Genomic DNA, 25,857 nt, shown 5'->3' on the forward strand with positions numbered 1-25,857 from the left:
GGGTCCCTGCATCGTGGAGTCTGCATATTAGGGTGCTGTGAGAGACTGTGTCGAATGCCGCAAAAAGTTCGAGGAGGATGAGGGCTGTTTTTTTCCTTTGTCCAGTAGGGTGCGGATGTTGTCTTTTGCAGCGAGGAGGGTGGGTTCCGTACTGTGTTTTTTTCTGAAGCCGGATTGGGAGGAGTCGAGGATGTTGTGCTCTTCGATGAATGTGGTGAGTTTGCTGTTGATGGCTTTCTCAATGACTTTCACTGGGAACGGGAGCAGGGAGATGGGTCTGTAGTTTTTGTGGTCATTGGGGTCTGTCCAGGGTTTCTTCAGGATGGGGTTGACCTTGGGGTGTTTCCAGTCGTCGGGGAAGGTGGCGGTTGCCAGGGAGTGGTTGATGGTGTGGCAGAGCACGGGTACGATGGTGAAAATGTGGTGCGGGCAGGAGCCGTGGGGGGCCCCGGAGTAGATAGACTTTGTTGTCTTCAGTGTGTCTTCGGTGGTGAGGGGTGTCCAGTTGTCGATCGCTGGTTTCAGGGTGTTCGGGGTGGTTGGTGAGGGTTCAGTGTGTTGGTTGTCTTCGTCGAAGTTGTCGTAGATGCTCTTGATTTTGTGGTGGAAAAAGGTTTTGAGTTTGTCGCAGAGGTCTTGTGAGGGATAAATATCGGTGGACTCGCTAGTGGGTTGGACGAACTCCTTGATGATGTTGAAGAGTTCTTTGCTGTTGTGTGCGTGAGTGGAGATTCTGTCTTCAATCGCTTTTTCCTAATTTTTCTGATGAGTTGGTGGTGGGCGTTGGTGGCAGCTCTGAAGTTGTTGTAGGCTTCTGTGGATTTGGTGGTTCTCCAGGCCTTTTCGAGGTGGCGGCAGGTGCTTCTGGACTCTCAAAGTTCGGTGATAAACCATCTGGCTTTCTTGGCATGGATGTTGTTATTTTTCTTGAGGGTGGCTATGGGGTTTGCGTTTTCCGCGGTGGTTGCTGAGTGCTGAGGTTAGATGGTCGTCGGTGATTCTGGTCCAGTTTCTTCATGGGAGCAGGTGCAGGTGTCTGTGGATGGTGAGTGTTCTGAGGGTGAAGTAGACACATCAATGGTCAGTCCATGGGAGTTCAGTGGTGTGACTGAAGGTGATGGAGTTACCTGTTGTGAAGAGGGGAGTCGGGGGAGTATCCTGCGGAGTGCGTGGGTTCAGTCACAATCTGGCGGAGTCCAATATTGTGGAGGTTGCCCAGGAGGGATAGGGTGCTGGGGTCCAGGTGGTTGTCGAGGTGGAAGTTGGGTGTAGTTGGTGGACGCAATGGCATGCGGGGAGATGATGTCCGTGATGGAGTTGGCAAAAAGTCTGCGGGGTCCAGGGGGTTGGTGGATGAGGGTTCCTCGGAGGGTGGTGGTAGGGCTGCCCAGTATCTTGAAATGAAGGTGCTCCATCAGGCCTGTGGGCTCGTCAGGGAGTGTGCTCAGGCGGAGGTTGGATTTGTGGACAATGGTGAATCCTCCTCCCGGGCAGGTGGGGCAGTCCTTCCTGGAGATCTTGTATCCTTGGGGAATGGCGATGGCGATGTCCAGTGAAGAGGTGGTGCTGGTCCATGTTTCGGTGAAGAACGCTACATCCTGGGTGGTGCTGTCGAGGAGGTCCCAGATTTCTGTGGCGTGTTTGTGGAGGTACCGGACCTTGAGGAGGATGCATTGCAGGTGTCTTCCTTTGGGTTGTGGTCTTACGGGTGGGTTGCGCTGGGTCCGTGGTCTTGGCGGAGCTGCAGGTGTGCCGGCAACGGTGACGCTGAAGGGTCTGTGGGTGTCGGCTGAAGATGCTAGCTTGCAGTTGTTGTGTCCTGAGTTGAGAGCGTGGAGCGCCGCTGGGTCGTAGCGTTGGCGCTGAGGAGCTCCAGGGTTCCTGGCACTGGTCGCAGTCAGGTGATGGACAGGCGCAGGCGGGCTTGCCCTTGGCGTGCCTGCTGGCCACGTCCGCCTGTCCCCGCAGCGGCTGCCATTAAGTAGGGGTCAGGAGGGCTGGACAGCTGGGAGATGGGCATGGGGGAGAGCTGGATTGGGCCGGTCACGTTGGTCGTGCTGGGGGGTGAGGGGCCGTGGGGGCAGTAGCGGCAGGGAAAAACGGGCAGAAAAGGTAAAAAGAGAGGAAAGGGTGGAAATTGGGAAAGTGAAAGGTGCAAGAAAAGTGGGGGAAAGACACAGAAGGAGAGTGAGAAGGGAAGATTAAATCAGTTAAAAACAAGTGAAAACGGAGGAAAGACACAGAGGATGAGTGAAAGGGGAGATTGAAATCAGTAAAATATTACTGAAAATGGAGGAAAAACACAGAGGGGGAGTGAAAGGGGGGAGATTTAACTCAGTAAAAGACGAGTGAAAACGGAGGCAAGTCACACAGGGGGAGTGAAAGGGAGAGATTAAAATCAGTAAAAAATGATTGAAAACGGAAGAAAAACACAGAGGGGAGTAAAAGGGGGAGGTTGAAATCCGTAAAAAATGAGTGAAAACGGAGGAGAGACACAGAAGAGGAGTGAAAAGGGAAGATTGAAATCAGTAAAAAACGAGAGAAAACGGAGGAAAGACACACAAGGATGTGGTGTTGGGTTCAATCAGGCCTACATACTCTGCTAAACTCTCGAACACCTTAGTATAGAAGTTGGCACGGACACTGGAAAATGCAAAAGACAAGTTTATTAAGACCCCATGGGGTGGTGGTACATTCCTACAGCACCCTTCGGCAATGCAAGAAGTAGCACACCGAACATCGGTGCGCGACCCCTTTTATACAGTTTAATGACAATAAAAAGGTAGGCGTTTACAAGTTACACATTTTAGGTACATATAAGGTCATTTTTGGAACACAGCCAACATGTGGGAGGAGTTCAGTAGTACTGGTCAGTTTGAGCTAACATTCCTAAAGAATGACCAGTTGATGTATAATGCGCATGTGCGCTTGACCAGCACTAAAAATAGCCTGTTGCTGAGCAAAGTAGACGACCATAGGTATCGAGAAAGGACGAAAGGGCATGCTGACCACGAGGCAGCGTGTTCATACAAAATGGAAGCCAAAGGATTCAAAATGGCCCCCGTATATTTTAGTCAGGTTAATAGAAAAGATCGTGTAGCTGAGCTAAACGCTAACTCAGGAGCTACCAAAATACGACAGACGACCCTTTTAGCGTTTAGCAAAAGCTACCTCATAACGAAAGTAATCAGGGTATTCATCATCAATATTGATTGCCATTATCTTCATCACTTCATCGTTAACTAGTTTCTCTTGCTTAATAATAGCTCGTTTGGACGGGATACACGCTGTGATACATACAGATCATTGAAAAACAATGGGGTAAACCCAATAAGTCAACAGGACCTGGGTAATAGTATATATATAGAAAAAGTGGTCCTAGACACAATTTATGAAAACAGAAACAATCAATGTAAGTGTTAATTATTCACACTAGGCAGTCAGATTTAATCTGAACAACAAAAGGAGATGTATTATTGATTAATACTGCTATCAAATGCAAAAAACCCAACACAACAGTACCAAAACAAATTATACTGCAGTTTATTTACATATTAATAAAATTGGCAATAAGAAAATAGGAAAGGTTGGTGCTCAAGTGATGAAAGGGAAAATTTGAAGTACAGAATTCAGAATGGTTCAATGCAAAAAGAAAGAAAATAAATTTACATTGCACATATATAAAGCCTACCCATACAGAGTATATACACACTATTATACAGGGGGACTAGGAAGGTGGTATAGGCTTAAAAATTAAAAGGGGGGATCAATTACTGCAAGCGCTTGTAACCGCAAGTAATTCATTAGCAGCGCCGGTTACTCTGTTGGACTTAAACCCGATTTGTTTATTCCAACACAGGTCTGCTTACTTCAGAGCCAATTTTCCTCGCTCTCAATTAATTGGTCACCTCTCTGTCGGTTGACCTTACTAGGGTGAGTTGTTTTTATCCCTATTCATTAGATTTGACTGCTTGGTTGCGGTATTGTGTCTGGGGACTGATTAGACCCTTTCCTCCTTTTCAGCACGATTGATATCGCCTGCTTGTTCACAGAGATACTCACCATTCTTGACCTTCAATTGAATTTACCTGTCATAGGTGAGTCGGGCAAAGGGCTAAACACTCCGTGGTTGGCGTGTTTATAGTGGGGTGACTGCGCCTTTGGAGATGGGCTAACAGTCTCCCCCCTTTTACTTATTTTTCTGCAGGTGTACCGCCCAACTGATCTGGCCTTGTTACACCGCCACGTTCCTTCCGTGGTAAAGTACCCAACACACACCCCCCCTTTTTTAACTTTAACCTTTTGGTAATACTGAACCTTTTAGTAATTACGATATATTTATACTTACCTTACAGGTGCTCCCCTTTCCCCCGTCCCCCACCTGTCCTGAAGAAGACCCGTAGCAGAGCTCGCGAAATTCCCGTATTGCGCCAGGGTCAAAACGTCGACGATTATGCCCCCCCTTTTAATTTTTAAGCCTATACCACCTTCCTAGTCCCCCTGTATAATAGTGTGTATATACTCTGTATGGGTAGGCTTTATATATGTGCAATGTAAATTTATTTTCTTTCTTTTTGCATTGAACCATTCTGAATTCTGTACTTCAAATTTTCCCTTTCATCACTTGAGCACCAACCTTTCCTATTTTCTTATTGCCAATTTTATTAATATGTAAATAAACTGCAGTATAATTTGTTTTGGTACTGTTGTGTTGGGTTTTTTGCATTTGATAGCAGTATTAATCAATAATACATCTCCTTTTGTTGTTCAGATTAAATCTGACTGCCTAGTGTGAATAATTAACACTTACATTGATTGTTTCTGTTTTCATAGTGATACATACAGAGCATAAGGTAGGGCCACATTGAACACATAAACAAAGAGAAAACAGTATTCCGATAATAATACATAGAATAGTTAATAATTTCCAACCCCATGTACTAAGTAGAGTCCAGAACCAACTAGAAAAGGTCCATGTTCCATTCTCTGGGTGAATCTCAGCAGCTATTTTGTGTAGCTTAGTAATAGCATCATACACAGAAGGTGAATTATCTGGCACGTACACGCAACAACTACTGCCGATGACGCGGCATGCTCCTCCACGATCAGCTAGTATCACGTCTAGAACCATCCGGTTCTGGAGCGTCACAATTCTAGTAATCTGCAATTCTTCAGTTATGTTTCCCAAAGCAGAAGCAGTTTCATTCGCAACTGCTTCCACAACATCGTGTAAGCCGTCTTATCTTTCTACTGTTTAATGCAGCTCCTACGAATGAAAATAAGCCCAAGTTGAAATCTACATATTGTTGTAAGGAGGTATCGGTCTGATCTATTCCATCAATATCTAATGTTCTTTTAACTCTATTTAGTACGAAATCATGATACAATACATAATCATTATGATACATAGGTGGAGCAATAAACACAGGCGGTAATACAAAAGATATGTAACAGGCTCCTAACCATCCCAGTGGAAGACGGTGATATCCCTTATTCCCACAAATGAAATATGTATTACGTGAGGCTACAAATGCAATTCCGTTTGGTGTATCAAATGTGAGTGTAATATTACATTCGCTTCGACCTACAGGGATTGTGCCTTTATTTCTAATGCAAAGATCTGCTTTTGTATCAATAACAGTTATCACGTGTAAATTCGACACATTTATGAGTCTTTGGTTCGTAAAAATGCGAGGTGTAGATACATTGTCCGGACGATATTCTTCCCACTCAAATTTAGTTCCTTCAGCTTGTGGATAGCCATCCTTATCATTGAAACAAATGTTATTTAGTCGAAAGAGTAGTCCAACTTTCGTTGGCCATCGTAAAGTGAAAAGGAGAGTATACCAAGCGTTGCAAGAACCATTATGAGAAAACGGGAGAGGAATAAGTGGAGTTCCTCCCCTCTTCTGATGTCCAGGCAACATTCCACATACCCAACAATTCGATATGTTGGTCATGTTGTGAGTGTGATGCAAAATCTGAATGAAACTGTTATTCAAATATGTCTGCCTATGTCTCTCTTCATGATAGGGCAAAGTGAAATGAAAATGTTCGGATGGGCTTGGAGTGGTAGGCAGTAAATGTTCTCATGCAGGAAACAATTGTTCTATAGTCCAAGCTATTACTGCTATTACCACTATAGTCAAAACAAACAGTACAGCACCACAAATTCTCCCCTTTCGTGTCGGAGGAGGTGCCATGATTCACGAAACAATGTTCTCTAGAAACAGACTAAAAAATAAAAAGGTAGTTCTGGACCGAGGCTGCCGTTGATTTTTTCTCCGAGATTCAAGACGGGTGTCGCTACACTGGACAGAACTGATCCCCCCCCTTGATATTCCCGGCTTCCGTTTCACAAACCTCAGAACGGTTACAAACCAGTTAAAAAAATGCAAGAAAAAATTATTTCCTGGGGCGTAGATTGTACTTCACTCCATCAGGTACAGTGTGGTCCGGGAAGGCTCCCTCCAATTCGTTGGACGTAACAGCTGGGCCCTTTTCCGCATCCAGAATGTTTCTGTAGTCGGATAGCACCACAGGGCTCACCAGATCCGGGGAAACACGACGACAATGGGTGGAATGGATCCACCGTTTCTTGTTGGTTACTCTTACTGCCGTTCGGGTCGCAAGCAGCACCTGCTCAGGGCCATGCCATCTCGGTTCCAAACTGCTGGACCTCTCAAACACACGTACCATGACGTGATCCCCAGGATGAAGATCGTGAGCCTCACCAGTGGAATTATCAGGGAGCGCTTCTCGAACCTGTTGATGAATAGAAAGTAAATCATTTGTTAATCGTGCCAAATAATCGTTCATCATTATACAAGGCACATCATGTATCAAACGAGGCTTAGGAACTCCCCAAATATTCATGGGCCTTCCAAGCACCACTTCATAGGGTGTGAGGCCAGATCGGGAATGTGGCACTGATCGGATAGACAGCAATGCCAAAGGCAAAGCGTCCGGGCATTTCAAAGATGTGGATGCCACGATCTTTGCTAACTTCAGCTTCAGAGTTGCAATATACCTTTCCACTAAACCTGCTGATTGTGGGTGAAAGACAGCGTGGAATCTTTGCTTGATTCCCAGTCCTTTCAGGACGTACTCCACTACTTTCCCAATGAAATGAGGACCATTATCATTCCACATAAACTTACAAACACCATAGCGAGGGAAGTACTCTTTGAGTAACACCTTAGCTGTTGTCAATGCTGTATTATCTTTTGTGGGGTAAGCCTCAATCCATTTACTGAAGGCACACACCACCACTAAGACATACTTGAGGTTATTACAGCGCTCTAGCTGGATATAATCCATTTGCAGTACTTCGAATGGTGCAGTAGGTGGAACAAACCCTCCTTTGGGAGTATAAGTCCCTTGTCCAGGATTGTGCTGCAAACATATCAAACAGGTCTGCACTACTCTCTTAGCCGTACTAGCAATCTCTGGATTTTCCCAAACCCGTGTAAGCAATTTAGTGATTGCAAGAGCCCCAACGTGTGCCAGCCCATGTGTCATTTGCACCATTGTTTGTAAATAGGCCGTAGGTAATTTCCATCTTTCCATGTCTTTACTACGCCAGCAACCCTCATCATCCAATACTCCTTCAGTGGCCCATCTCACAAGTTCTGCTTCAGATGCTGACCTCTGTATGTCTAATATTTCTTCTCTAGCATCATGCCATCGCTCAGCTTGTGATTTCACCACATACATGGGAGAATTATTTTGTAGCATAGCAGTCTCTCTCGCAATGCGATCTGCAAAAGCATTGCCTTGTCCTATTTTATCTGTCACCTTTTTGTGTGCACTGCATTTGACTATCGCTACTTTCTTTGGACATAATAGTGCATTCAGGAGATCGCGTACCAATTCTCCATGCATAATGTGTACTCCATGTGAAGTCAAGAACCCTCGTTCCTTCCAGAGTAGGCCAAAGTCATGCACTACTCCAAAAGCGTAACGACTGTCCGTGTAAATGTTCACACATAATCCAGCACTTAACTCACATGCTTTCGTTAAGGCTATCAATTCCGCTGCTTGAGCCGATTTCTGGGGTATTCGTGATGCTTCTACCACTGTCTTAAGTGTCGTAATCGCATAGGCTGCGGAAGTCGTACCATCTGGTAACCTCACACATGATCCATCAACCCACAATTCCCCATCTGCATCTGTAAATGGCGTATCCTGTAAGTCGATACGACCCTTTGTCTGTTCCTCAGTCAGAAAAACACAGTCATGTTGTTCTTCCTTCTGGGTCTCAGCAACAGGATACGGCAATAAAGTAGCAGGGTTCAATGTAGCACATCGTTTTAGTGTGATGTGCGGCGCCAACAACGTTAGCTCATATCCTGTTAGGCGTGCACTAGTTAAATGCTGTGTTTTTGTTTGATTCAACAACGCATCTACCGCATGGGGAACTAACACCAACAATTTGTGTGACAAAACTATTCCCTCACTTTGTCGTATAGCTACTGCTGTTGCTGCAACTGCTCGAAAACATCCAGGCAACCCTCGAGCCACAGGGTCGAGTACCGCCGAGAAATATGCGCAAGGTCTCTGTTTGTCTCCGTGTGTCTGCACTAAGACTGACAATGCGCACCCATCCTTCTCGTGTACGTACAATATAAAGATCTTCGTGTAATCAGGTGCACCTAGCACTGGTGCAGAACAAAGAGCTTGTCTCAATTGTTCAAAAGCATTCTGACATTCATCTGTCCATTCAATGGGAATCGGTGTATCTTTGGACAACAATGCTAACAAAGGCTTAACAATGTGAGAAAAACCCAGTATCCATTGCCTACAAAAAGACGTCAAACCTATGAAGGCACGAACATCTTTCTGAGTACGGGGGACCGGTGTATCTAAAACTGCTTGGATTCGATCTGGTGTCAATGCACGACCCTCCTTAGACAAAAGATGACCGAGGTAGGTCACCTTGGGTCTACAGTATTGTAACTTTTTCTTCGAAACCTTATGATTATTCTTAGCAAGGAAGGAAAGCAAAGAAAAAGTGCTCTCCTCACATTGTTCCTGTGTGTCTGCTGCAAGTAAGATGTCATCCACATACTGAATAAGAGCCACTCCAGCCTGTAATTCAAAAGAATCAAGCTGTCTTTTTAAAGCCTGACTATAGATGCTAGGACTTTCTGAGTAACCTTGAGGAACTCGACAGAATCTATATGATTTATTATTTAATGTAAAACCAAAAAAATATCGACTGTCAGGATGTACAGGAATCGAGAAAAATGCATTTTTCAAGTCGATGACTGTAAAAGTAGTTGCTGTCGGTGGAACCAACGTAAGCAACGTGGTGATGTCGGACACCACCGGGTACTGAGGCACTACTATCTTATTAATTTCCCTCAAATCAATAATAAAACGGTAAACCTTAGCCTCTGTATCTCTCTTAAGGATCGGAAGAATTGGGCTGTTACAAACATTATAGGGAACTTCCTCAACTACTCCTGCTGTAATCAAATCATTCACAATATGTATCAATGCAATTTCGCCTTCCCTCGAAATTTTATATTGTGGGACACGCGGCAGAGATACTCCCTCCTTTACAGTAATATGTACTGGAGGAATAATCATCTGTCCTACATCAGTATCAGAAGTGGCCCACAGCGTTTCTGGTAGGGAGGCTAACACTTCAGATTCTTGGAGAAGACACACTCGCTCGATTTCTGGATAATTTTCGTTCAACACAACCCGCACTCCTTCTGGAGCACAGCGAATAGTTGCTCGAAAATATTTTAACATATCGAGTCCCATAATGTTATCTGGTGTGTTTGGGGACAGCAAAAAGGGACATGGGGCAGCAAATTTATCAACATAAAATGTAACAGGTTGAGACAGTGGGCTAGAAGTAGGTGTTCCATCGAACCCTATAGCTGTAATTACTTCGCCAGACAGGGGAGCCCTTGGAACCAAGTTTTTGAACAAAGCGCTACGAGTAGCTCCTGTATCAACTAAAAACTGATCAGTAGAACCCAAGACATGTGCTTCTATATATGGATCCCTTTGATCAACTGGTACCTCAACTGATTCCACACCCCATCCTACGCAATCCTATGCATGGCGCTCGTCACATGACTCGGCAGAGCCACCCTCATTTATCTGATATTGATTGCGATTATCGAACGTATTATAGTCTGTCTGTCCACGACCCCTTGCTTCATAACTTCCACGATCATTCGCTCCACCCCTCGATCCTCCATAACCATTCCTAGACCTTCCACTTCCTCGACCACGCTGATTACGCTGTTCTCTCAGCACCGGACAATCTGAAATCCAATGTCCAAACTGTTTGCAGTATGCACACTGATCCTCAGATATGTCGGAACGGGGAGGAGGCGCATTATTATACGATCCTCGTCTACCCCTATTATTCCCCCTTATAGCCTGGACCTGAGCAAGCATTACCTTCGTCTTCAAATCCTTCACTTTCTTATCACTACTTTCCTTTGCCTCCAATTCCTGTCGTTCATAGTATTGAGCCATAGTCAATAAAGAAGCAGGGGTTGCTGTGGTCCATGAACTTTCACTCGCCTTTAATCGTTTTGCAATCTCCGGTAGGAGATTAGCCACATACTTATCAACAAATAAATGTCTACCTGTATCTTCTGTTAATGATTGCCCACTGTAATCATGGAACGCTTCTTCAAAGCGAGAAAAGAAATCAGAAACCGATTAATCCGTTTTCTGCTTACAGGAGGCTAACATGGTCCAATCAATTTTCTTAGCGGGAACAAGCGTTTTTAATTTGTTTAGTATAGCCCCCGGGAGGTCCAATATTAATTGACAAGGCTTACATGCTGGTTCTCTGTCTAAATCAGCTTGAACTATATCCTTCCAACTTGCCCCAAGAGCCATTTGATCATCAAATTTGCGAATCATTCGCCACATATCAGGGGGCAATATTAGCCCAAAGAACAAATCAATATCAACTAGCGTCATAATACACGAGGAAATTGCGCTTTCAATACTTTCATAGAAAGCCGCTGGATTTTTACGGGGATCAGGCAAAGCAGTCTTAAGTGCAATAACATCTGCTCTATTCCAAGGCGTATAAACCCAATTATATATAAAATAACCCTTCGCGTCTTTAGATGTTTTATCGTCATCTGTGCCATCCCCTTTATGAGGGACATATAAAGGCGCAGCTTCTCGCATAGGTCTAACATTAATCGCAGCATTCTTATCTGTTCCAAAGATAGAGCATTCTTTGGATATCTCCGTTGATCTAGACGCAGGCGAACCCGATGTCGTTTGCACCTCCCGTAGCCGTGTCGCCTCATTCCGTAGCTGAACCAAGCGTTTGAAAAATTCATCCGCATCTGAAAGAATAAAAAGACCTTTACGAAGGTTATCGCGACCCTTTGATATATCCTTAGGTTCTAACTCAGAGGAATACTTTCTAAATCGTTCAACAACCTCATCTCCAAAATGATCTAAGAAATACAACCGCTCCTTATCAGACCATTGTTCCATTTGCTTACTAATGTCAGAATCAGTTACGGAATTAACGTTTAGCTTTCGTGCAAACGAACGCAATTCCGCAGTCCGATCCGAAGATAACCTTGTACGCTGTGTATTCTGAGCCTCCTCATCTGATTCCTCGTTCGGAGCCGTAGGTGCGACGTACGGAGGCGGACAACGATCTAGTAATGAAAAATCATCTGTTTCATTAGTAAGGACCGGATAAAGAGGACGCCTGATAGGGAACTGTCCATTAACCTGTAAATTACGTTCTCGAGTCTCCCTCTCTTTCTGTTCCTGTAACTCCTTCTCCTGTAGCTGTAAAGCTTTATCACATGCAGCCCTTCGCTGCACCTTATCCGCCAAGGCTTCCTCACGCTTCATTCGTTCACGCACCTCTTTCTCCCACATACGCACACAATCAAACATATCCTGTCTAGACCTGCGCTGAAACAAACACTGCTCCACGTATTGAACCTTTCGCAAGTCAAATGACCCATGTAGTGGCCACTGTAATTCACGATCGGCTTTACTATATTTGTGCCATAATGTGCTGTACATTATTGGCGAAATGCCAAATTTTACATACATCTCACGATTCGGGGTCCCCTCTGGGGGAGCCGGCTGTGATTCATTTAATCGATGACTGGTACCATTTCCTAAACAGCACATTCCTCGGAGTGTGCTGAGAACAGGCATGTCAAAAATATCACGGAAGCGTGATATTACATAAAATGGCACTTAATGTGCTTCTTACACGGTGTGCCGTTCAAACATAACAAGATTAGAGAAATATCCCTACATGCCTGCCTATGTGAGGTGCACTCCACATATAAATCAAATTCATAGATCCAAACGTTAGCTAACTCAAACAAATTCAAATTCAAATTCAAAAAGCCACAGTAAGTGTCAGTAGACTACCTTACCAATCATAAGCTTACCAAGTATCTTCAAACGTCCAAGGTCCAACTGCCAAGTTCTTTAACCGAATCAGCCAAACGGCATTACACGACAATACAAGATCAGAATCTCAGTCGAGGACCGGCGCCACCTGGAAGGTCAGATCGGAAGGAAAGGAAAAGAACACCATGGGTGCCGAGACTCGGGTCACTCAGTGGCAGCGATCGCTTCCATGGCGAGTTTCCGAACCTTCGTCCTGACCTCTCCTTCGGGCATCCGAGTCGCCGATGAGTCCCTTCGTGGTCGCCAATTGTGGTGTTGGGTTCAATCAGGCCTACATACTCTGCTAAACTCTCGAACACCTTAGTATAGAAGTTGGCACGGACACTGGAAAATGCAAAGGACAAGTTTATTAGGACCCCATGGGGTGGTGGTACATTCCTACAGCACCCTTCGGCAATGCAAGAAGTAGCACACCGAACATCGGTGCGCGACCCCTTTTATACAGTTTAATGACAATAAAAAGGTAGGCGTTTACAAGTTACACATTTTAGGTACATATAAGGTCATTTTTGGAACACAGCCAACATGTGGGAAGAGTTCAGTAGTACTGGTCAGTTTGAGCTAACATTCCTAAAGAATGACCAGTTGATGTATAATGCGCATGTGCGCTTGACCAGCACTAAAAATAGCCTGTTGCTGAGCAAAGTAGACGACCATAGGTATCGAGAAAGGACGAACGGGCATGCTGACCACGAGGCAGCGTGTTCATAAAAAATGGAAGCCAAAGGATTCAAAATGGCCCCCGTATATTTTAGTCAGGTTAATAGAAAAGATCGTGTAGCTGAGCTAAACGCTAACTCAGGAGCTGCCAAAATACGACAAGGAGAGTAAAAGGGGGAGATTAGTGAAAAAATAGTGAAAACGGAGAGAGAGAGTGTAGCGAGAGAAAGGAGACAGAGGTCCACTGGGCCACCAGGGATGAGGTGCAGGTAAAACCTGTGGGTGGAGGAAAGCCTCGAACACCAGCACTCGAGCGTGCATTGGCTCAGGGTAAGGCCTCACTTGATTGTGAAGCTGCAAGAGGGGAGAGCAATTTCACTGACAATGAGTCAGTGGTCTTGCTCGCCTGTCCCCGCTGCGGCCACCATTAAGTAGGGATTGGGAGTGCTGGACAGCTGGGAGATGGGAGCGGGGAGGGGAGCTGAATTGGGCCGGTTGCGTCGGTCGTGCTGAGGGGGAGGGGTCGCGGGGACAGCAGCGGCAGAGAAAAATGGGCAGAAAAGGCAAAAAAAGAGGAAAGAGTGGAAATGAGGCAGTGAAAGGTGCAAGAAAAGTGGCAGAAAGACACAGAAGGAGAGTGAGAGGGGAAGAATAAATCATTGAAAAATGAGTGAAAAGCAAGGAAAGACTCAGGGGGAGTGAAAGGGGGAGATTAAAATCAGCAAAAAACGAGTGAAAATGGAGGAGAGACACAGATGGGGAGTGAAAGGGGGAGATTGAAATCAGTAAAAACAAGAGTAAATGGAGGATAGACACAGAAGGAGAGTAAAAGGGGGTGATTGAAATCAGTGAAAAGCAAGTGTAAATGGAGAGAGAGAGCGGAGCGAGAGAAAGGAGACAGAGGTCCACTGGACCACCAGGGATGAGGCGCAGGTAAAACCGTGGGTGGAGGAGGGCCTTGAACACCAGCACTCAAGAGTGCAGGGGCTCAGGGGAATGCCTAATTTGATGGTGGACCTGCAAGGGGGGAGAGCAATTTCATTGACAATGAGTCAGTGGTCTTACTCGCCTGTCCCCGCAGGGGCCGCCATTAAGTAGGGGTCGGAGAGGGCTGCACAGCTTGGAGGCAGGGAGGGGAGCTGGATTGGGCTGGTCGCGTTGGTCGTCCTGAGGGGGGAGGGCCGAGGGGACAGCAGCGGCAGGAAAAAACAGGCAGAAAAGGCAAAAATACAGGAAAGAGTGGAAATGAGGCAGTGAAAGGTGCAAGAAAAGTGGAGAAAATACACAGAAGGAGAGTGAGAGTGGAAGAATAAATCAGGGAAAAACGAGTGAAAACAGAGGAAAGACACAGAGGGGGAGTGAAAGGGGAAGATCGAAATCAATAAAAAAACAAGCGGAAAAGGAGGAAAGACACAGAGGGGGAGTGAAAGGGGGAGATTGAAATCAGTAAAAAATGAGTGAAAACGGAGGAGAGACACAGAGGGGCAGTGAAAGGGGGAGATTGAAATCAGTAAAAAACGAGAGAAAATGGAGGAAAGACACAGAAGGAGAGTAAAAGGGGGAGATTGAAATCAGTGAAAAGCAAGTGAAAACGGAGAGAGAGAGCAGAGCGAGAGAAAGGAGACAGAGGTCTACTGGGCATCCAGGGATGAGGCGCAGGTAAAACCTGTGGGTGGAGGAAAGCCTCAAACAACAGCACTCGAGAGTGCAGGGGCTCAGGGGAAGGTCTCACTTGATGGTGGAGCTGCGAGGGGGAGAACAATTTCACTGACAATGAGACAGAGGTCTTGCTCGCGTGTCTCCGCAGCGGCCGCCATTAAGTAGGGGTCGGGAGGGCTGTACAGCTGGGAGATGGGAGCGGAAAAGGGGAAGAGTGCTGGATTGGGCCAGTTACGTTAGTCGTGCTGCAGAGGAGGGGCCACGGGGGCAGCAGCGCCAGGGAAAAATGGGCAGAGAAGGTCAAAAGAGAGGAAAGAGTGGATATGAGGAGGTAAAAGGTGCAAGAAAAGTGGGGGGAAAGACACAGAAGGAGAGTGAGAGGGGAAGAATAAATCAGATGAAAACAAGTGAAAACGGAGGAAAACACAGAGGAGGAGTGAAAGGGGGAGATTGAAATCAGTAAAAAACAAGTGATAATGGAGGAAAGACACAGAGGGGGAGTGAAAGGGGTAGATTGAAATCAGTAAAAAACAAGTGAAAAGGAAGGAAAGACACGGAGCGGGAATGAAAGGGGGAGATTGAAATCAGTGAAAAACAAGAGAAAACTGAGAGAGAGAGCGGAGCGAGAGAAAGGAGACAGAGGTCCACTGGACCACCAGGGATGAGGTGCAGGTGAAACCTATGGGTGGAGGAGGGCCTAGAACTCCATCACTAGAGAGTGCAGGGGTTCAGGGGAAGGCCTCACTTGATGGTGAAGCTGCAAGGGGAGAGCAATTTCACTGTCAATGAGTCAGTGGTCTTGGTCGACTGTCCCCGCTGCGGTCGCCATTAAGTAGGGGTCGGGGAAGGCTGCACAGCTGGGAGGCGGGAGGGGAGCTGGATTGGGCAGGTCTCTTTGGTCGTGCTGAGGGGGAGGGGACGCGGGGACAGCAGTGGCAGGGAAAAATGGGCAGAAAAGGCAAAAAGAGAGGAAAGAGTGGAAATGAGGCAGAGAAAGGTAAAAGAAAAGTGGGGGAAAGATACAGAAGGAGAGTAAGAGGGGAAGAATAAATCAGTGAAAAATGAGTGAAAACAGAGGAAAGACACAGAGGGGGAGTGACAAGGGGAGATTGAAATCAGTAAAAACGAGTGACAATGGAGGAAAGACACAGAGTGGGAGTGAAAGGGGGAGATTAAAATCAATAAAAAACGAGTGAAAACCTAAAAGAGACACAGAGGGGGAGTGAAAGGGGGAGATTGAAATCAGTAAAAAAACAAGAGGAAATGGAGGAAAGACACAGAAGGAGAGTAAAAGGGGGAGATTGAAATCAGTGAAAAGCAAGTGAAAACGGAGAGAGAGAGAGGAGCGAGAGAAAGGAGACAGAGGTCCACTGGATCACCAGAGATGAGGCACAGGTAAAACCTGTGGTTGGAAGAAGGCCGTGAACACCAGCACTCGAGAGAGCAGGGGCTCAGGGGAAAGCCTTACTTGATGGTGGAGCTGCGAAGGGGGGAGAGCAATTTTACTGACAATGAGCCAGTGGTCTTGCTCCTGTGCCTAGCTTCCTCATTGCTACTAACACATAGATTGAAAGGGCAAATTATCTAAATTAAGAAATACCAGCATACTTTACAGTGCTAAGTATAGACTGCTGGCCATGCGAGCAGTGTTACCGGCCAGTTCTTCAAGTACCAATTCATATAAATATAAGGTTATGTTATGGATATCCGCAAAGCTAAAGAAACACAATTAGTATGTCCCTCACATAAAAGGGGCGCTAATATTTGTGAGTCGACCACTGAGAAAGACAAATAACGTATTAGCCTCCAGCAGTACATTACCATTGACCTTAACAGGACCATTCTAAAGGACATCTGTAGGTAGTCCTTCTGGAACAGGCAGGAAGTTAAAGGTTTGTTAAATTGGAGCTGCATCTTTACGCAAGTCTCCTTCACCACACCTGCATTCCATTATGATTTCTATTAGCTGCAGCATTGAGGCCTTGTGTTTCATGAGGCGGTCCCTCTGTATGGCTTTGCTGCCTCCCAAATGCAGCAGCGACCATGGGTAACTGGCGCCGCGGCCAGGGCGACTGACGCTGGAATCTGGGGACCACGGTTCGATCCCCGCTCCGGCGGCAGGTTAGCCCAGCACCATGTGACTCTGGGCAATAGCTCGCTTAATCTTCCCGACGGCCCCCAGCGCCTAGAGACCCTCACGGGTGATTGTGCGCTTTACAAATGTGGATTATTATTATTATTATTATTGGAATACCAGCTATAGTGGGTTCCCACCTAAGGATCCGGCAACCGCATGCCTCCAGCAGATGCGGCAACCAGGGAGCAATGCCACTGTGGGTGGATGCCGGCATAAACTCTGGATGGATGCCTACCTAAAGTATAGAAAAAATTGCTTTATATCTTAAAGATGGCCACCACATTGCATCACACAACATGATATTATGTTGTTCTTCTTCAAATGTATAGAAAACTGTTTAGAAATCGTATTGAATTTACAAGTTGCAAAATGGCAGCCATCTGGCTAGGGTAGAGAACATATTTTCTGTACTTTTTAGAAGGCTGCCATGTTGCGACATGACGTTGCATCTGTACTCAATTTGGCTTTGACAATGTGATCATATAGTAAAAGCATCCAGCATTGCAAAAAAAATAATAGTGGCCACTATAATACAGGAGAGGGAAGGAGGGGAATGGTTGGGAAAGTAAGGATAGAAGCCAAGCCCAAGTAGAAAGGCAACACACTAGCTGGGGTGGCAAAGAACCAATTTTTTTTATTTTATTTATTTTTTGTTTTGAAGGTTTTGTATAGCGCGAACAAGACCCTTGCGGGTATCAGAGTGCTTTACAGGGCAAGTATAAGATGATAAATACATATAAACACAGAGTTATGAGAGTACAGTACTGATCAAGAATGTAAAAGTAACAGTTCAAGGGAGTTTAGACATGAGTTTCGATTTCACTTCTTTTATGAAAGAGGCCGCGGACGGAATTAGTCTTGTTTCTGGCGGTAAAGCGTTCCAGATCCTGGAAGCCATTCCTGAGAAGGTGCGATTATATGTTTTCTTCTTGGAAAAATGCTGTGGTTTAAGTAGAAGATTATCCGAACTCCTGGTAGATCTGTTACCACCCGATAGTACTAGTTTCTCCGCTAGGTACCTCTGCGTTTTGTGATGCAATGCTATGAGTCATACAGGCGATTTTTAGGTGGATTCTGGCCTCAAAAGGTAACCAATTGAGGGCCTGCAGGTCAGGTGAGAAATGGCAACTTCTTTTATAGTATCAAAATACTCTAATGTGAGTCCGATGTTCAAAAACATAATATTGAAACATTGGCCAATGTTACAATCGGAGTCTGATTTCAAAGACATGTTCAAACCCAGACCTCTATTTGCTTACAGAAGATGAAAGAATTTGGGAGAAATGTTAAAACAACCCAAGGAATTTCACTCTATGTCACGAGGAACAAGACCATGTAATAATTGTAACAATTGTCACAATATAATCCCAGGCAACAAAGTGACACACCCTATGAAAGGATATGACATACCATTGAATGTAACGGCAACTTGTGATACCAACAACCTCATATATTTACTCAAATGCCCTTGTGGCATGGTATATATTGGGAAGACAGAACTCAAACTCAAGACCCGTCTTAATGAAAATAAATCTAACATTCGGACAAAGAGTCTCAGATCATCCGTAGCAAGCCATTTCATTGAAATGAACCATAATATTTCACAACTCAAGTTTTTGGTTCTTGAAATTGTGAATAAATCGGAAGGAAGAGACAATAACAGGATGCTACTTCAGCGTGAAAACCACTGGATTTACAGACTAAATTCAATTAAACCCCATGGACTCAATGAATGCATTTTTTCATGCTATTTGTGACTTGTTGACTTCTTTAACCTATACTAATGCTTTTCACTGATTCTGATCTTCTCCCTGACCGTGAATCATTTATTTCTTTGAATTTGTCTTTCTAACCCTTTTTTACCTTAACTCTTCCATTCATTGTCATTTTTGTTATTATTTATTTTGATTATTTTTCACCTTATCGCCGATACATTTCTATTCTACATTCCTCACACATCCGCCATTTTTTCACCTTGATCCTTGCACTAGTCTCCTTTCTATTACCACGTCTTTCTCATCACGTGACCGAGAAATTTCCCGGCTTTCCTTATGAAACCCGGTTCGTAACACTTTCGTTTGCTTACACCGCGATGAATTTGAGGACTTCGCCAAACCGCGTTGTTATCTCACACCTTTAACAGCCAGTAACTGTGTAAGTAAATGCCTGCACTCTATTTTAACATAGTAGCGTTTTTCGAGCAGTAAAGATCATTCGGCTTAATTCGCCCACACAAGTTACTCTAACTTCACATTAATTTTTGCTTTTTAACGACACAGCTTCACCTTGTTACCGGCCTCACTTTTTTCTGCCTTCGTTTTTTCTAACCTATTTTATAGTTGCTACTGACAGCATTTTTTCATATCACCATCGCATGATTTTGACGCAGTTAATGGACACCAGTCTAACTGTTATTAGACCTTTTTATTTCTTTTTACTGCCATCTGGTAATCACACTCTTTCCATTATGAACCACACGTTTTCTATGGCACAACGTTCTATTCGAATTTCACTCTTTTTGGGTTAGGGTATTTTTACTATTTTACATGACATTAGTAATTCCACAATTTATACATCATATGTCGTTTTTTGATTTAGATGCTCCCCGATGAAGGGCGGATGCCCGAAATGCCTTGGAGCTGGGTTTAGCCATACCCACTTATGAAATTGGATTGAATTATGGTTTTGCATTAAAACTTTATTGACAATGGACATAAAGTGAATAACATTGACAAGATGAAAATAAATTCATGAAATCTACCTACGTTTACATTTTGAATAACAGAGGAGGATTACAACATTATTTTGTGTGCCTTAAGGGATGTCATCAGTTTTCAATTGATCACACCTTTTTCATTAACTTCTTTTTCTGCCAGTGACCAATCTAGCAGCTGTATTGACTGCGGCTCTAAGCTGAGCGGTCGTTGATTTAGGAAGGCCGCAGAGAGCCACACTCCCATAATCAATTCTGAGAATTACTGGAGTTTGGACTGCCTGTTTAAAGTCATTTGCGGGTTTGAAGGGTTCCAGTTTTCTCAGGGTATTTATCTGAAAATGTGCTCCTTTAGTTGCAGCGCTGATATGCTTCTGCATATTTAGTTTATTGCCCAGGGTTATTCCTAGGGATTTGGCGGAATAGATGATGAAAGGTTGACCATCAAGTGCAGTTATGTGCTTCATCCAATCGCGGATGATGGTTGTTTGGTTGAGGGGAGCGATTAAGAGGAATTCGGTCTTTAGTGTGTTTTGTTTTAAAAGATTCTTAGCTAGCCAGGCATGAGTCTTTTGGAGCATAGAGTTTAGGAATTTGATGTCTTCCACAGAGTGGACCATGATGTGGAGCTGTGTGTCGTCGGCATACATGTGGTAATTGATATTTGCGGAGTTGATAAGCTCAGTGAGCAGTCCCATGAATAAATTGAAGAGTGTTGGGGAGAGGGAGGATCCCTGGTGTGCTCCCAAAGTGACAGGAGTCGGGTTCGATAGGGATTGGTTAATCTTGAATCTTTGTGTTATATTTTGGAGGAAGGAGCTGAAGCAGTTTAATACCAGTCCAGATAATCCCATTCTTTGCTTCAAGAGATCCAGAAGGTTGTTGTGTTTGACTGTATCGAAGGCTGAAGATAAGTCCAGTAAGATTAGCAAGCAGGCTTTGTTTTGATCAAGTATTTGTAGTGAAGGTTGAAATGGTCTATGTGGTTGCAAAACTGCATGTGCACACATGTTTTGAGCAGTTTGGCCAGGGTTGAGATGTTAGATATTGGGCGATAGTTGTTCAAGTCTGAGGGGTCTGCTGTTACTTTCTGTGGGATGAGGGAAACCTAACCGGCTTTGAGGATGTCTGGGATGGCTCCTTGCAGAAGAGAGGTATTTATAATCTTAGTCCATAGGGGCACTAGCAATGGAATGAAGGACCTTAAGTGGGATCCTGGGAGAGGGTCAGTGTAATGATTGTAGGGATTCAAGGTAGTGAGCGTGTTTAGGATAGTTTCTTTGCTATAGTAGTTGAAGGTGGTCCAGGAGGCGTTGTTCTTGAGGTTGAGCTTTGTAGAGCAGTTAAAAGGTGTCCCTGGTGTGGACAGCGAGGAGATTGAGTGTGGGTCATTCAGGGATAATAGGTCGTTCAGAAGGTCAGTCTTTAAGTTTTCAGTTTTAGTTCTAAAAAAGGAGGCTAGATCTTCGCGGTTGGGGAGTGTATCTGGATTGGCTTGGGGGGAGTGTGAGACATCCTTAGATTGAGCTTTGATTATTTCAAACAGTTTTTGGGGCAGTTTTTTGCTTGGTCTAATTGTTTGCATATGAAATCAGCTTTTGCGCGTCTAATCCTTTTGTAGTAGGCATTTCTGGTGCTTCTTAGTATTTTGAGCTGGGCGGCGGATGGGGTGGCTCTCCATTGATTTTCATTGGCTCTCAGTTGTATTCTGTCCTCATTTAGTCTACCATCATACCAGGGGTTTGAGATGTTGGTGGTGACTCTTTTTAGTTGCATGGCAGCTAAGGTGTCAAGTATCTTGTTCATAGAGTTAAAGTAGTGAGTGGTTATGTCCTGTACATTCTCGGATCCATCATTCGGGTGTGTGAGGATGTGACTAGCAGATGCGAGATCGGCAGGATTGATGTTTTCTAGGTTCCTCTTCCAGATTTTTGTCCTCGATGGTTGTACAGAGAGTAGTTTAACGACTTCCCTGATATGGAAAGTGATTATGTAATGATCAGACCAATCACAAGGAAGGATCGATTCAAGCTGGATAGAGTCTGCTTTAGAAATTACTGGATCAAGGATTGAGCATTTTTCGTGAGTAGGGCTATTACAGATTTGGGACAGGTTAAGGTCGGACAAGAACGTTTTGAGGCTATTGACCTCTGGGTTGTCAGGATTGTTCCAATGGAGGTTGAAATCCCCCAGAAAGATCTGTGTATTCTGTTGTCCTGCGTTAGTGTCTAGGATATCCATCATGTGTTCAATGAAGGTAAGGTTGTTACCGGGAGGAAGGTAGAAAGAGTGTAGTGAGCATATAGGCTTAATATTGTAAAGGGTGAGAGGAGTTATTGTAAAGAGTGAGAGGAGTAAGTGAAGGGAAGGCTGCACTCATGAGGCAGATACTGGTAGAGCGCGGGTTCACCTGCTCAGGATTTTACCATACTCACCTGGGCCCAAAAAAAACATACACACTATGAACAAGTAAACCAACGCTTAACCAGTGATTAACCTTTTAGGACCTATACCTTGACGTACCAATCCTAGTCATAGATACCTTGCGTCCTAGGGGATCAAGGGAGTTAGCAAGAAAATAGGTAGTAATTAAACATTTGCACTCATAAAATAACCACAGACTCTCGAAAGATTTAAACGCTTTATCTAAATATTTTCTTTAAATGTCAGTGCCCATACTAAATTAATCAGAGCTTGCTCAAATAAGAATAATATGAAAGCAGGATGATATGAAAATATCATGAAATGTTCTTTAAGCATTGAAACATAGGAAGGGTAAGAAGAGGGAAACAGTACAATGACAAACCCACACAATTTTTATATTTACCTGGAATGGTGTGAAGACCAACCCTGGCCACGGGTTGGGATAAAGGACCGGACCCCGGATAGTGCAGGTGCCAACAGGATAGAACAGGTGCAGACCAGAATCAGAATAAGTACGGACCAAATTGGATCAGGACAGGATCACCGCAGGTCAGGACCGGCATCCACAGCTAAAGTGCAACGCCAGCGTCACACTCCTCTCTGCAGCTAACAGTTCGGACCCCAATAGGGTTATCGAAACTTCTCCCACAGAACCTGGATTGGGTTATCAAACTCTTTCCCAGAACCCCGATTAGGTTATTTAATCTTCTGACAGAGTGCTCCGCCAGCACCTCTGCTCTCGATCGCCTATTGAGTGCGTTGGGTCAGTGACAGGTCAGCTATTCGGATAAGTCAGACAATCTAACTAGCTAAGCCTACCTTAGATATACCATTTTCCAGGGCAGTGTACCACCCCCCAATGTTGCAAATGTGTGTATTCCCTCAATTTGATTGGTCAAAAGACGAGGAGAGGTCATCACACCATACCAGATATGAGGTCATGCTCTTCAATATTCAGATCAATGTTCCCGCCCAATATTTTATTTTCCCATGCACTTTTATTCCACCCGGCAATGAATGTTCCAATAGAAAATACAATGTATAAACTAACATCCTCTTGGAGGTTCAGGAGGTCGGGTTCCCATGAACATCTTCTAGTAAGTCAGGAGCTGGCATGAATTCAATGCCATGGCTTGTAGACTCGGTGATTTTGGCGCATGCTAATCGAGTTACGGTTAGTAAAAGCACATATGCAAGTTTCCCCAGCTTACTAGAAATGTCATGTTTTCCATTGTTAATAAGACAAAACATGTTTGTTAGTGTATTGCAGTTTATTTCGAGAGGGTTGAGTCCAAGCAAGTCGCTTTACGTGCAGAAATTTGCTCCATCACAGAGCAGGAGCAGACATGAACTATTATGGAATGCCGAAATAAAAAGAAGAAAATAGTTCCATGAATTCAAGGCATGTTAGCAGTGGTAGGATAAAAGTCAACCCGATCAGAACAATATAGGACCAAAATGTTCATGGGCAGAGCAAACACTTGATTGGGGGAAATACAATTGAGTCAATAAGAGACAGGTGAGATAGCTGACAAACCCACCCAATCATAAACAAGGACCTTACACAAAGCCCACTCTATTTATTTATTGTATAAAAGAACGGCAAAGCTATATATCTTTGTACCTGAGACATAAAAATCCCTTCTCATTATTTTCTTCATTAGTCGAGATTTTAAAAAATTAAACCGCCCTACAACTCTGCCCCACCCCTTGAATGTTCTCCATTTGACACAGAGGACATGATTATGATGTCAGTCAGAGTTGTCTCCAACAGACATCACCGCGGATGTGGAACCGACTTACCTCCCGCCGGCAGTGCTGATACCGCAAATAGGATACAACCACACCATTTTACAATTGGAGCTTGTACAGTGGTCCAAAACCGTCCACAGCACAAGCTCCCATTGTAAAATGGATGTTTTTGCACATCCTGCACCATGTGGCAGGACCCTCACTCTGTCCCAAGGCCACAACCGGAGGGCCAGGGGAGTTGGGGGCCCCCAAAGTTGCTTTCTGGCAGCCTTTCCACATAGGAAAGGCCAACTTCATAATCCTGGTGGCGGAAATGCTGTCCTTAAGGGATTATGTGCCCATTTCAACTGGCTGACGGGCTCCTTGAGCCCGTCGGAGTCCAGTTGGTTTCTCCAGCCGGTTTACAGTGCAACCGCTGACATTGCAATTCAGCAGTCGGAGTGTAAACCTACCACGTCCGTCGGAAAACCTCCGACCAGCGATCGGAGCCTTTCCGACCGACATTGTAATCAGGCACAGAGTGTCTTCCAGGTTTCAATAACAAGTTGAAAAGCTGTAAAACTATGATCGACTGAAACCTAATAGCACAGCAATTCATCCTTTTACATACAATTGCAACCTAATTTTCTCGACTATCATTTTGCAGTGCTTTAGAAACTCAATAACATTTCTAGCAGCAATTTCGCTAGCCTGTTTAATGACCAACCACCGAAAACAGTAGCCCACTGTCACCATCCAAAGCATGCCAATGACTTCCAGTTTTTCACAATGTTCTGTTGTACAGGTACAGTTTTGAAAGGTTCTCCAGGTGACAAAAGGCCTGATTACGATCAAACGTGATGGATAACCTATATACTGCATTACAAATCCCATTATATCCTAAGTAACACAGGGACGGGATATCTGTCACGTTTGTGATGAGTATCCCATCCGCCAAGATTGTAATCACACCCAAAGTCACCAGAAGCTTTGTAACACATTCCCCAATATCCATCCTGATTACTCATTACTATCTGATTACGTATGTTACCAAAAAAGGTTCAGACAGATCATCCCTGATTAGATCCTTCCTCATGTGTCCCTATAAACTAACGTCATATCTTCCCTTCCTGAATAACCTAATCTTCCCATATAACTTCCTTTAATACAGCTTTTCATATGGCATATTGAATATAAGTCATACTCAGAAATATAAACCTCCTCTCTATGTCCTTTGCCTAGCAACATGCCACCTATTTTTTTACCAATGAATAATTGACTATTGCACTTTGTGTACCCATGACGATGATTACCTGATAACCATATTTCATTTCATATAAATTTGTAGCCAAATCCCAAAAACCCAAGCCATCTGATCTTCTGGAACGTATGCAATAAGCATCCTCCTATTCCTTAAGAATTGGTGATGATTTGCTCTTCGCTGGGGCTTAGATGAAAATTCAGCCACATGGGTTTGTGCCACTCACCATCAGCCTTGGCAGTCCTTAAAGAGACTTAAGCTACTTTTGAAAGAACTCCACGCAGCTCACAGAATATCCAGTGCCTATAAACCCTTGGGTAATGTGTGCTACATATACATAGTAGTAGTAGAAGTAAAAAAATAATATTACGACAAGCAGCGCTCACTAGTACCACCTTACGCTCTGCTTGTCAACCTGGCTGTCAAGAATCCAGTGTGTGTGCCACCAGAGCCTCGTCTGCGATCTTAGATGCAGCTCCCACTGGACCACTCAACGGGGTGGTGGGAGGGATTTAGAGGTGTAACTCGTGGAGGAGTAGGACAGTTCTGCTGCTGAGAATAGTCAATGAAAGGAATGTGAATTTTTTTTCCTTTGTTCCAGGTCAAGACGTGTTTCAAAAATGGAAACCCGGCTATTCGAAGAAGAGGAACATGCTTCTCTTTACCAGAAATACCGGTTCTCGATGCCTCCAGAGATAAAGAATCTGATCCTATCCTACCTGGAAGAAAAAGTAAGAAAGAAGCTCACTGTTTAGAGTTGAACCTGAGCTCCTTCAATATGTCCCCTACAAATAAATGTATTCACACTGTTCTCTTCTAAAAATCAAA

General features: G+C 44.4%; 1 protein-coding gene across 1 annotated transcript in view; it reads left to right on the forward strand.

Moving 5' to 3' along the window:
- LOC144767619 (putative methyltransferase DDB_G0268948) overlaps positions 1 to 25,857 on the forward strand; it is a 495,479-nt gene that overhangs the window by 149,982 nt on the left and 319,640 nt on the right. Inside the window, exon 2 of the mRNA XM_078651026.1 lies at positions 25,631 to 25,760. Within this exon, the coding sequence (XP_078507152.1) occupies positions 25,650 to 25,760 (111 nt within the window). The 5' untranslated portion in view covers positions 25,631 to 25,649. The remainder of the gene's footprint in view (positions 1 to 25,630; positions 25,761 to 25,857) is intronic.

This window comes from Lissotriton helveticus, chromosome 7 (genome assembly GCF_964261635.1).
Source record: "Lissotriton helveticus chromosome 7, aLisHel1.1, whole genome shotgun sequence".
Lineage (NCBI taxonomy): Eukaryota > Metazoa > Chordata > Amphibia > Caudata > Salamandridae > Lissotriton > Lissotriton helveticus.